The sequence below is a fragment of the Canis lupus genome, chromosome 5 (assembly GCF_048164855.1).
Source record: "Canis lupus baileyi chromosome 5, mCanLup2.hap1, whole genome shotgun sequence".
Lineage (NCBI taxonomy): Eukaryota > Metazoa > Chordata > Mammalia > Carnivora > Canidae > Canis > Canis lupus.
This window is the reverse complement of record NC_132842.1, coordinates 13,296,265-13,310,375: the sequence shown is the minus strand read 5'-3', so window position 1 is coordinate 13,310,375 and position 14,111 is coordinate 13,296,265. Positions and strand designations below refer to the sequence as shown.

General features: G+C 36.8%; 1 protein-coding gene across 27 annotated transcripts in view; it reads right to left on the bottom strand.

Moving 5' to 3' along the window:
* Positions 1-14,111, bottom strand: part of ARHGAP12 (Rho GTPase activating protein 12) — a 154,430-nt gene that overhangs the window by 126,991 nt on the left and 13,328 nt on the right. For 26 of the 27 annotated variants that reach the window (XR_012030865.1, XR_012030866.1, XM_072825473.1 and 23 more), the window contains 2 exons: positions 10,740-10,775; positions 8,322-9,073 (listed from right to left, as the gene is read on the bottom strand). Coding sequence is in view for 25 of the 27 variants with exons in the window: in XM_072825473.1 (XP_072681574.1) it covers positions 8,322-8,996 (675 nt within the window). In the remaining 2 variants the exon portion in view is untranslated. Of the gene's footprint in view, positions 1-8,321; positions 9,074-9,450; positions 9,585-10,739; positions 10,776-14,111 lie in introns of those variants that run through there. The other variant, XM_072825468.1, reaches the window with a different exon arrangement.

Here is a 14,111-nt window from a genome sequence, read left to right as displayed (position 1 = left end):
CACTTCACACTCAGTAGGATAGCTGTGATCAAAAAGTCAGATACGGACCAGGATTAAAGAGGATATGGAAAAAGTTAAACTCTCAAACACTGATGCTGGGAATGTAAAATGGTCTCACAGTTCCTCAAACAGTTAAAGAGTTACTCTATCACCTAGCAATTCCACTCCAAGGTATTTACCCAAGAGAAATAAAAACATATATCTACACAAAACTTGTACACAAGGGGCTCCATCCAACTCTTGATTAGGCTGAGGTCATGATCTCAAGATGGTGGGATCTAGCCCCTGTTGGCCTCTCCACTCATCACAGAGTCTGCCTGTCCCTAACTATCCCTCATACATGTTCTCTCTCTAGTAAATAAAATTTTTTTAATAAAAAAATCTTTTAAAAAAGTGTACACAAGTGATTTACAACAGTAGCAAAAAGGTGGAAACAACCAAAATGCCCAAAAAGTGATGGATGGATAAACAATAGATGATTATTCTATCATAAGAAAAAATGAACTACTGATACATGCTACGACGTGGCTGAACATTGAAAACACTGGCTAAGTGAAAGAAGCCAGTCACAAAAGACTACATATTATATGATTCCACTAAAATTAAATGTTCAGAATAGGAAAATTTATAGAAATAGAAAGCAGATTAAAGGTTATTTGGGGCTGGGGAGGAGAGAGGGATAATGAAGTGAAATTAAAAGGTACACAAAACTACAAAATGGCAAGGAAATAAATCAAAAGCAAGTCTAAATAAATGAGCACATATTCTTTGTCCATTGACTGGAAGACTCAAAAAGGTCAATTCTTCCCAACTTGATCTATAAATTCACCACAATTCTAATCAAAATCCCAATAAACTCTTTTATAGATAACAAACTTAATCTAAACTTAATCCAGAAAGGCAAAAGATCTAGAATAGCCAACACAATATTGAAGAACAATAAAGCCAGAAGACACACACTTTGTTTCAACATTTACCATAAAACTACATTAATCCACACAGCATGTTATTAGCAAAAGAATGACACATAGATCAATGAAACAAAATAAAGAGCCCAGAAATATATACACAAAAACAGTCAACTGACTATTGACAAAGGAACAAAGGCAATTCAATAGAGAAAGTCTTCCAAAAACAGTGGGTACAATTGAAGATCTAGAGATACATACACACATAAAGAACCTAAGCAAAAACCTTCCACCTTTTACAAGAATTAACTCAAAATTGGTTACACCTCAGTGGCTCAGTCAGTTGAATGCCCAACTCGGTTTCTGCTCAGGTCATGATCTCAGATCATGGGATTGGACACTGAGTCTGGCTCCACACTCCAAGTGGACTCTGCTTGAGATTCTCTCCCTCTGTCCCTTTCTCAGCTCATGCACACATGTTCTAAGATAAAGAAGTTTTTTTTTTAAAAAACCTGTTACATATGTATGCAACCTCACCAAATCAGATGCAGAGGGGTGGGGGGGTACTGATCAAAGAAACTGTAAAAATGAGTCTGTAAAACTAAAGAAGAACTGCACATAAAGTTCTATATGCTATTTAATAAAGTTCTTTCAATAGGTATATGAGTTAGCAATTCTGATACTCCTATACACCTATACTGGAACTGAACAATTATGCAAACAGTGAACAGTGGAAGCCACATTTTTCAATGCTGGGACAGAATTTTATAGATAAGTAATGATTCATGCAGTAACAGATTACAGAGCTGAAGATATCAATATGAACCCAGGTTTAGCCTAACATAGATACAGATGGTTACTGAAAATAATTATAGATTGGGTGTATATATGGGTTAGCCTACCAATGTTTATGTTGTTCTGTCAGCTGAGAGGGCCCTGAAGCAATGATATCGCAGTAGCAACAGTTACACCCAAAACCTTGGCTTCTAACACCATTTTCCAATAAAGGAACAGGGACTCCTTGGAGAAATGGTTGATTCTAGGGCTGGGGCAGAAAGTACAGAAGATAAGCAATAGAGCATCTTGTAGTAAGAAAGTAAGAAACACTAAAACAGACATACACACACCTGAAAAAGTTCTCAGTGACCAAAGCTGAAATAATTGAGCAACAAAATATAGTAGTATTGGATCAAAATCCACGGTATATTTAAATATCTACATTTATATAAATAAATGACTAAATTAATAAAAATGGTATTAAAGATAAAATAAATCTTTCATATAAAATAATTCCACTGTGCCCCTAAAGATGTGGGGCATAATTCCTCCACTTAAGAGCCACATATAGCAACTTCTTTCCAAAGACCATGGTGTAGGGCACCTGGGTAGCTCAATCAGTTAAGCATCTGCCTTCAGCTCAGGTCCTGATCCCAGAGTCCTAGGATGGAGTCCTGCATCGGGCTCCCAGCTCAGTAGGGAGCCTGCTTTGCCCTCTCTCTCTCTCTCTCTCTCTCTCTATCTATCTCTCATGAATAAATAAATACTCTTAAAAAAAAAAAAAAAAGACCATGGTGTGGGAAGGGAGGGAAAACGGTAACTTTACAGTGGAAAAATCTGACTAAAATACCTCATCAGGTGTTCAAAGTCAATATCAACAGTGATAAATCATATTGGTAGTATTTACCCTTGATGTGATGAAAATGACACTTTGCCTCTGTGGTCTTCCTCTCAGAAGTCTAGAACTACAGTCCAATCATGAGGAAAACTTCATGCTGGTTCCAACATAGGGTCATTCTACAACACCTAACCAATACTCCACCAAACTGTCAAAGCCACTAAAAACAAGGGAAGTCTGAAAAACTATCAAAGCCAAGAGAAGCCTAAGAATACACGACTACTAAATATAATATGGTATTCTAGAAAAGATCCTTAAAAATGAAAAAGAGCATTAGATAAAAACTAAGGAAATCCTGAATGAAATAAGGACTTCAGGTAGTAATGTATCAATACTAATTCATTAATTATGACAAATGAATCATACTAATATGTCAATAATAGTGAAAACCATGTGTGGAGTATACTGGAAGTCTATAATTTCTTCACAATATTTCTGTGAATCTGGAAGTGTTTTTAAAAAAGAAAGTTCAAAAATAATAATAAAAACAAATCAACCAAAGGATGCCTGGCTGGCTCAGTTGGTAGAGCATGGGACTTTTGATCTCAGTGCTGTATGTTCAATGTTCAAGCCCCACACTGGGTGTAAAGATTACTTAAAAATAAGATCTTTAAAAAAACAAACTGTATTTCTATATACTAGCAACAAATATGTAAACACCAAAATTAAAAACACAGTATCACTTACAATCACTCTAAAAAATTTAAATACTTGGTGTAAGTATAAAAAACAAGCATAAGCCTTTTACTGAAAACTACAAAATGCTGATGAAAAAAATCAAATTAGATAAATAAATGGAGACACAAACCAGCAAGATGTTTTATGGATATGGATATTCTAAAATGTATGAGGAGAGACAAAGGAATTAGAATAGCTGCAGTAATTTCCAATGACCGCTGTAGGAACTTACCACAAACAGGTTTAAAACAACAAAAATTATTCCTTCACAGTTCTGGAGGCCAGAAGTCTAAAGCAGGCTAACATCAAGGAGCAGAGGGCAGCACTCCCTCCAGAGTCTCTAGGAAAGAATTCGTTCTTTGCTCTTCCAACTTCTGGTGGCTGCCAGCATTCCTTGGCTTATGGCCACATCACTCCTAATTTTCAATGCCAGCATCTTCACATCTCTCTCTGCTCCATCTCCACATAGCCTTCTCTTTGTGTAATGCCCCCCTGCCTTTCTCTTCTAAGGACATATCCTGTGATTTGCAGGATAATGTCCTCATCTCAAAATCCTAACTTAATCATATCTTAAAGACCTTCTTCTGGGATGCCTGGTGGTTCAGCGGTTGGGCAGCTGCCTTTGGCTCAGGGCCTGATCTTGGATTCCTAGGATAGAGACCCACATCAAGCTCCTTGCATGGAGCCTGCTTCTCCTCCCTCTGCCTGTGTCTTAGCCTCTTTTTCTGCGTCTCTCATGAATAAGTAAATAAAATCTTTTTTTTAAAGGCCTTCTTCTTTAAAAAGGTAACATTTATATGTTCCAGGGATTAGGACCCAATATCTTTGGTGAATTATAATCTAGCCTACTATAATAACCAAAACAATTCTGAAGAACAAATTGGGAGGAATTGGTTTACAAATTTTAAGACATATTATATAGCTACAGTAATCAAGGCTGTGTGATATTTGAGGGACAGACACATATATGAATGAAACAGAATAAGGACCTAGAAATAGATCCATACAACTGTGACCAATTGATTTTTGACAAAAAGTGCAAAAGCAATTTACTGGAGGAAGTAGCCTTTCCAACAAATGGTACTATAATAATTAGATATCCACAGGCAGAAAAAAAAAAAAAAAAAAACCCTTAATTTACTTAATCTTAGGTCTTACAGAGAAATTAAACTCAAAATGAATCAAATACAAAATGGAAATCCATAAACTTAGAAAAAATAGGAGGAAATATTTAGGATCTAGGCCTACTGTGATGGTTAATTTTATGTATCAACTCATCTGGGCCAGGTGTTTGATGGAACATTAGTTCAGATGTTTCTGTGAGGGTACAATTAATATTTAAGCCTGTGGACTCTGAGTAAATTATACTGCTCCCCATAATGTGGGTGGGCCTCATCAAATCAGCTGAAGGTCAGAATAGAATAAAAGGCTAATTTCTGCAAAGCAAGAATAAATTCCACCAGCAAACAACCTTGGAGTTTTTGTTTTTTTTTTAACCTTGGAATTTTAATTTCAACAATGGCTTTTCCCTGGCTTTTCCCTTTTTCAACAATGGTTTCCCGCCTACCATCCTACTCTGCAGATCTTGGACTTTCCAATCTCCATAATCACATGAGTCAATTCCTAAAAATAAATCTGTCTCTCTCTGCATATATGTATGTGTGTGGATTATGCTAAATTTTCAGAAAAGCCAATCTCAAAAGGTCTATAGCATGTTTCCATTTATATAATATTTTAAAATGACAAAATTATGAAGATGGAGAGCGAACTAGTGGGGGCCAGGGGTTAAGGAGGGATAGGGATGGGAGGCAAGAGGATGTGGCTATAAAAAGGCAACATAAAGAATGCTTCTGATGATGGAAATACTCAGTATCTTGACAGCATAGTTTTGCAAAATGTTACCATTGAAGGTAACTGGATAGAGAGTACAAGGGATCTCTCTGTACTATTTCTTACAACTGCATATGAATATACAATCATCTCAAAATGAAAAGTTTAATTAAAGCAGACTGTCCAATGACATTGTAAGTCAGAAAAAATGAAAGTCTCCAAACAGAGACATGAAGGGGAAGGGAGTGGATATTGGCTGGAAGGGACTCAAGGTTATAGTTATGGAAGTGTATACACAAGTGCATATCCATCAAGCCATGCATTTAAGACAATTGCACTTGACTGTATGCTATGCCTCAATAAAAGATTATTTTAAATTGCCTTGTGATTATTAATCTTGTTCACTGTGGTGATAGCACTATGTATAAATGCTTTCAACTGTAATTTATTGACAATGAGTACCTTTTAGCAGAAGCAGTTTATATAGAATGGTGGAGCCAGAAGCCCTACTAGAATAGGTTAAGGAGTGATTGGAAAATGACAAAATGTGGAGAAACAAATATATACAACTCTTTCCAGAAGTTGCAAGTAAAGGGAAAGGGTGATAAAGTAACACTCAGAGGGGAAGGTACTGTTGAAGAGCTTTACTAAAATGGGAAAAACATGAGCAGATTTAAATGATGAGAGAGAAAATAAGGTAAATAATCAGTCATACAAAGCCATATGAGCACAATGCTGCAAAATCTTTAGCAAAAGGTTTGTGAAAAGGTAGGGAGAAAGCAGACCTGAGGAGACTGCCCTTGGATAAGACAGGCAATGTTTGCCCTGTACGAGGGGGAAAGGGGACTACTGATACAGGTGTACTTATAGATCTGATGGTGGACGTAATAATAGAAACAACCACGAGTGTTGTACTGAAAATTTACTATTGCTAGCCAGCTCCAAGATGGCCCCCAGGGATCCTCATCACCTGACATTCGGATTCCTATGTTGTCACCTCCCACACAAAATATAGCTGAAATGTGTAACCAAACAGGAAATGATAGTGTGTGACTTCTAAGACTCTGGCTATTAAGACAATGCCTTGTTCCATCTTGGACTGCTCCTTCTGAGGGAAAGTTGGTCTACAACATTCAAGCACCTGTGAAGAGGCACGACTGACTAACTCCCTGTGAGTGAGCCACCTCAGAAGCAGCTTTTCCAACCCCAGCCAAGCTTTCATTAAGACTGTAGCCTCATGAGACCATAAGCATTTAAAACCACTCAATCTGTTTCTGTGTTCCTGAGCACAGAAACTCTGAGATAATGTTTACTGTTTTAAGCCACTGGACTTGAGAGTAATTTATTAAGTAGTAATAGAAACAAAATGCATTTATGCACAAGGCATAGTTCAAGTGTATTAGATATAGTTACCCACTTAATCCTCAACAACCCTGTGATCCTGACTTTGAAATAAGGAAACTGAAATGCACAGAGGTTAAGTATTTTGCCCCAATTATGGCACAACTGGTAAGTACTATGGAACCAGATCCAAATCTAAAGCCAGCACCATCAACTGATGTGCAATACATCCTCCTCAAAGCCAAAGAGTTTCCATCCCAAGGCTTTTATTTAGGCTCTGAGACAGAAGACAAGGGTATCTGAGGAGGGCAGGGAAAAACAAGCGAATGGAGAACTGAAAAAAATGAAAAAATTTTAAAACGCTTGCCACAAAGAGTTAGGAAAAGAACTCACTGGAAAGACCTAACTAACAGGGTTTCCAAACAGTGTTAAGGGCTCAGGAGAGGTTAGGAGCCATGAACTTCCATGCAGTGAATTTAAGATGAGCATGATGAACAGAACCCAGAATTACTAATGTACCTAAATATAAAACATAATCTGAAGTGTGCAAAACAGTGATGACTATCAGTAATAGAGAACACATCTTTCCCAGGTCCTTCAGGTTCAGTAAGGAACATGAACAGAAAAATTCCAGGTAACAGTAAATATTCTGTGTCAAAGTATCACATAAAGACTAAAGAAATAAAAGCCTGCTAAGACACATGATGGTAAACTGACAGCACCATCATATAACTGCCTCCGTCGCAAACATCAAAAGTTTTTCTTGAAAATCTCTCCTTGGGATCCCTGGGTGGCGCAGCGGTTTGGCGCCTGCCTTTGGCCCAGGGCACGATCCTGGAGACCCAGGATCGAATCCCACGTCGGGCTCCCGGTGCACGGAGCCTGCTTCTCCCTCTCCCTCTGCCTGTGTCTCTGCCTCTCTCTCTGTGTGTGACGGTCATAAATAAATAAAAAATTTAAAAAAAAAAAATAGAAAATCTCTCCTTTTCCTTTTGTTCAAAAATGTCACAAGAAAAATTAAAAGCTATAGGAAGAACAAACTACTTTCATCACAATCAGATCACACCTAAGAGCAGCCTCACAATTAATGACTTGATGAATAAATCTTACAACAGAACTTTAGGCCAAAAATTTGTCAATTTTCAATTTCACTTAAAATTATTAGACTTATCCACATACATTCAAGTTCAATTTCCTGTGTTTGCTTTTAAGATTATTTCACTTGACTTGAGAAAATGGCATTAACTATTTTAAAATAAAGTTAGGTAAAGGGGGGAAAGAAATCAAACCATGGACACAAAATATTTTTCAGGATAATGTTCCAAGAAAGCAAGTGTGTATATTTAGACAACATAAGACACAAAAGTACATGAATGAAGGCAAAGATTTGTGAGCTCTATTTTTTTAAATATTCAAGGTTAATAAACCAGTTTCAAAGAATAAGTAGCTAACATTCCATGGGTATCTTTCCCCATATACTCATTATTACCTGAAAACTTATCAGAAACAAGTCAAAACGAGTATAGTTAGAAAACAAACTTTGTCTAGTAAAAGAAATATCTTCACTGGATAAGTAAACCCTTTCAGTCCTATGCAGGATCAACAGAGAGAAAAAAAATCCTTTTCCACATATAAAGTTCAGCCCTGTAAGTTCTAGCCTATATAATTCCAGCCCTATAAAAGTGTAAGAATTATGGAAACTGTAAGGTCAACCGTTATGAACGCACAAGTTATTATACTATTCTCCATCTCACTAAATCAGGATAGAACCTGTGTATTCTAAAAACAAAGCAAAATGAACAATTCCTATCCTACAAAGATTTTAAATGAAACCTGTAGTATTTTTGTTACAGCGGTGTAAGTATCCATCATTCTACTTTCCATCTTACCCTTATTTGTTCAGTGGAGCTGCTGCTAAGTTCATCACCAGACTCAGAATCCTGATGTACTCTTTCCGAGCCTTCTCCTGCTGAATCACAAGACTGTTCCTGAGAGAAGCTAGTTTTCTCTACATCCAAGAACTCCGGACCAGGAGAGTGACCAAATAAGCGCGTCCTATTCTGGCCAGAAACTTTAGGAGAATGTGAGTCACTGTTAAACTTTCCATTATTATGGGTCAGGTCCAGGCTTAGGTTCACTGTCTGACCTGGATTATAGTTGGGTCCAAAATTCTGATTTGCATCACGAGTAAGACCTGTTCCTTGAACAGACGATGGCTTTCCAAAACTTGAAAGCTCAGGCAGTTTGTTCACATTTTCAGTTGACCTCTGAAGATGGAGACTCTGTATCATTTTCATAGAATTATTTGGTAGTCCAACTGCCTGTTTAACAGGCGGCATGAGAGCTTTGCGGGTGACCTCCTTGACATACTGGGCTGGCACATAAAATGCCTTGGAATTCTCATCTGGTTTAACTTGCCACCAGTCATCATTGGTCTTTTTCACCAAGATATATCGTTCCCCTTGTTTTATCACAATCTTTCTGTCCTTGGCTTCATATTCATAATCATACTCCACTTCAATATACACTTGTCCTGGAATAATCTTCCCACTTCTGTCAGCCATTTTTATTCAATAATGTTCACCTTTCAAACAGGATGGTATGCCACATTATGACTTTACAGCTTGTTGGATTAATAGAGCTATTTTTATTTAAATAGAGGAAGAGAATGAAGAAAATGTTAACACAGCCTGGATTTTTAAGATTTAATCACAAGCATCTTAAACTACAAGGCATTTGAGAATATCACCTTCAAATCTCAAATCCCAGAAACTAAACATGAGTCTAATATCATATATATACCGTCCTATATTAAGAACACTCAAACTATAACTATATTTTCTAGTCATTTATAAACAAAACCAAACCTATTACTGGAACAGTAAGTACCCTAACCAGCCAGAAAGAAAAATGTCTAGAAAATAAGATGGAGATCTTTCCTTCTTTTCATGACTACCTCAAACCTCCTTCACTTTCTTAGAAAGGCTCACTAATAACAAATATGTATTAGGCACTTACCAAGGGCCAGGTTCCAAGCCAGGTTCGCTGGGCTAGGTTGGCTTATCTAAGACCTTCTTTGAAGGTGATGTTGATTTCAATAACATTGTACTCTTTTTTTTTTCTAATATAGTCAAGAATATTAAAGAGCTTAAAAAAGGTTATCCAACTATACAAGTTTCCTTTCCTAACATAAATAAAAAGGACAACACTGTTATTGTTAGGAAAAGTATGCACACAAAGGAAAGAAGAAATTCCTAGTTTACTCTGTTTCCCCTCTTATTTCTACCTCAGGAGGGCCACAATTCTTGTCAGACTGAATCCCACAAATGCAGAGAAATAACCAGTCCTTTTATTTATATATGTTAAAAATTCTCACCCCCTTCTGCCACTCAAAGTCTATTATAAAAACAGTCCTAAATTGGCTTGAGAAATCTGATTCATTTTTATTTCTACACGAATTCCAAAGTAGTTTAGTACTCAAGAATCAAAGTGATCACAGCATCTTGATATTGCTACACCTCAAGTCAAGACCCAACCACAAATGTATTGTGATGAACTCTGTTTCCTAAAAAACTTATGTGTAAGTCCTAACTCAGGACTTGTGAATGTGACCTTATTTGGAAATAGGACCTTTGCAGATGAGGTCATACATGATTAGGCTAGGACCAAAAATCTACAACTGGTGTTTTTTATAAGGAGAGGGGGATTTGGAGGCAGGGAAAGGACACACACAGAGGGAAGATGCCATGTGCAGACAGAGGCAGAATTTGGAGTGAAGCAAGGAACCCCAAGGACTGCCAGCAGCTACCACAAGCTAGGAAGAAGCAAGGAAGGATCATTTCCTAAGGCCTTCATAGAGGGAGCACAGCCCTGCCAATGCCTTTATTTTGAACATCTAGCCTCCAGAACGGAAAGAGAGAAAGTTTCTATTGTTTTAAGTCACCCAGTGTGTGACACTTTGTTACAGCAGCCCTAAGAAACTAATATTCAACCCAAAGCTAAAGGATCCTAAGACAAACCTAAGCAATTCTGAATACTGAGATGTACTAGAAATGTATAAACCCGAGGTCCCATGACAATCTACCAATTTTTCTTCAGCACCCAACTACAAAACATAAGATGTGCTATATGTGCAGTTAACCATTATTCCCCTGAAGACAATTTTCTTACCTATGATAAACAAAGCCCATAAGCCTAGGTGATAAATTAGCGATAAATTTTAGTAACAGAAATTTACTTTCTAGACAAACTACTCGGATAACAAATATAGTAACATTTCCAAAAAATTAAAAATAAAAAAAACTTACCTTAAAAGAAATAAATATCCAGTATTACATTTAAACCTACAAAAAAAAAATAATAAACTTCATTAACTTTAACCAGGGTTGCTTTAAGAAGGCTAATAATGTAAGGTTGCTCATGTTTTAGAATAGCTGTAATGGACTGCTCCCATTTTTTATAATAGCTAAAATGTTATATATCATAATTGTGTTGAGTGCCACCCTCCAATGTGTACAAAAACAAGGGATACTTCACCACTGTCTTCTCCTACTTCACTTCCACATAGTTTCAACTTTATTTCTGCCCTTTTTTTATTTTAATAGGTATCTTTTAAAATTACTAGTAATATGATAAACAACTTTTTAAAAATGGTTAAAATAACAGAACAGGTTTTCAAGTTTATGGTATTGAGTGGAGAGAATGAAAACAAATACTAACAGCTATTGGGAGTCCTAACATATCATATTCCCCCACAGATCATAAATAGACGAATCCCACATCAGGCTCCCAGTAGGGAATCTGCTTCTCCCTCTGCCTAAGTCGCTCGCGCTCTCTCTCTCTCTCTCTCACACACACACACACAAATACAAATAAATAAATGGAATCTTTATAAACAAACGAATATACCTTTACATAGGAGAAATCTGGGGTTCATGAGCTTAACCAGAGATTACACCAACAGTGGGACAACCTTGACGATATATGCCTCCCAATGTGATTGATGTACACAATGTTACCTAAGTTGTACTCTTGTCAAAAACATGTTAAATCTTAAGCTGTTATTAGAAAACAATTCCAAAGTGTAAGACATCCTATAACAGACCTAAAATCTTCGAAAAATTTAATTTCATAAAAAAATGAAAAGGGGAGGAAGATTCTTCTAGATTAAAAAAGACTACTGAACCACAACCACCAAATCCACTTAGTGTTCTAATAGGTACCTAAAACTGACCATATACAAAATCTATGTCCTCTGTCTATTCTCCCAGACCCCCGCCAAGTCTGTATGGTCTTTCCCGTAGCAGTAAACAGAGAGTCTAACCTTCCAAATGTTCAGCCTTTTCTTTCACGCATTACCAGGACATTAGTCACTATGCACTTTAATCTTTTTATAAAAGCTTTTCACTACAACTTTTCAAAATTCCACACTGAAGTACTTATCCTCAGGTGATTTTTTTTTTTCTTTCCAGGAAGTAATAAAATAACTTAAGCAACATCTCTGAGCTCAAATGCACCATAGATAGTTATACAGGAATGGAGAAAAGGAAAGTATGAAGAGTAACAAGAAAACTGTATGTCATGCTAACAGCAGAGAGGCTGGGCAGTGGGCAGTAACAATAGGTTAAAAGCCAGGCCACATTCAGTCCGTTTCACTGCCAGGCTTTACGACTACACCTTGCCCAGTGACTACAAAGGTAAGTATGAAGGAGGAGTTAGGGGGAAAGATATAGTAGTCAATTCACTATGTTCAACATGAGACATGTAACCTAAAGTTTTTTTTTTTTTTTTTAATGAGATTGGAAGGACAATAAAATGGAGAGTATTCAAAAACTTCTGTGTATAAAAGGTGTTGGATCCCAAAGCAGGCAACATAAAGAGTAGACACAATGGGATAAGAATAGGAGAATTGGAGCAGAGATAGTTTTCTAATTAGAATACTGGAATGGTGAGATGGGGAGTGAAACTGGGAAGTCCCTAGAAGAATCTATTAAAATTATAAGCTTCTAGAAAGTCACATAGCAGGAATTATGTATCACAATCCAAGGTCTGGGAAAAGTTACATAAAATAAAAAAGAAAAGCCTTATTATAAGCTATGGATTCAAAGAAAATTAAAATAATTGTGGGATAGCTCTAGAAACTCAGCTCTAAGGCAAAATTATCTGCAAATGTGTAAGTTACGTTGCCTAATTTTATCATAAGCTATGTTAAAAAAAAATTTACTTGTTTAAGTTTTCATTTGCTTCTTTCTTTCTCTATTTTCCAAACTTGGGGATTCTTCTCTCTAGACTAGCACTATTTATCCTATCTTACCCTCTCAAGTATTTTGTTTAGAATCTTACTCCCCCAACTATAACACTCAGAATGCAACTCTCCTGCAGTTTAAATACATTCTGTACTTATCACCACACTCCTCCAACCATATTTATCATGAGTACACTTACAACTAAGTACCCAGCCACCAATATATATATAAAGCTTTTGCATATCTACTGCCCAGTACCAATTACTGCTTTACTTGGCAGTTTCAAAAATACCCACATAGGCTTTTCATGCCTCTTACCAGTATTCTTCTTCCTCATGTTTCAACAAGAACAGATACACACACACACACACACACACACACACACACACACCTGCTTACTTACATCTTTTACTTCTCTTCCCCCACATCAGATTCAGAACTCCCTACCATGCTATTTTAAAATCTATTAGCCTCCTCCTTTGTCTGCCATTTTTTCTCATTTTCTTTCCTACCACAAATTACACAGCTCAGCACATGTTATCTTCCTCCCCCAGGACATCTGTTTTAATCAAGTACATCTCTCAGCATGATATCTCTACTAAGTATATCAAAAAAGTAAACAAGTAAACACTATCTTCAGAGACATATAATACATGCATTCATAATTAATGAGTCTACAATTTTTTCTGTTTGGAATGAGTCTATACTTTAAGTCTAATACATAGATGTACAACCAATTTAGCAATTCTAGTGCCATGAGCAACAAAATATTAATACAGCCTCACACACATAAATATTAACTAACTTAAAAATACAATTTAAGCAATTATTCTTGATGTGAAGTCCTCTAAGAAGTTTTAAAAATACTTGTTTAAAATGAACAATCCCATAGAGCGTCTACGTGGCTCAAAGTGTCTGCCTTCACCTTGGGTCATGATCCCAGGGTCCTGGGATGGAGCCACATTGGTCTCCCTACTCAGCGGGGAGTCTGCTTCTCCCTCTGCCCCTCCCACCCCATGTGTGCTCTCTCTTCTCTTAAAATCTTTAAAAAATAAAGAAAATTTTAAAAATAAAAATAATAAAATAAAATGAACAATCTCTAAACAGGCCTCTACTAAAGAAATCCATTAAACTTAATGAGCACATCAAATAATTAAGAACAATCCCCGTATTAAGTTCCAGCATAAGAAATTATATCACGAAATAATTTTGTAAATTACACTTGTACAACAAAAAAATCATAGGCTACTAGAGAGCACTTAGTTTTTCATAATGCATGATCCCTATTTTCTAACAATAAATATGTGTAGAATTGGGATCCCTGGGTGGTGCAGCGGTTTGGCGCCTGCCTTTGGCCCAGGGCGTGATCCTGGAGACCCGGGATCGAATCCCACAACGGGCTCCCGGTGCATGGAGCCTGCTTCTCTCTCTACC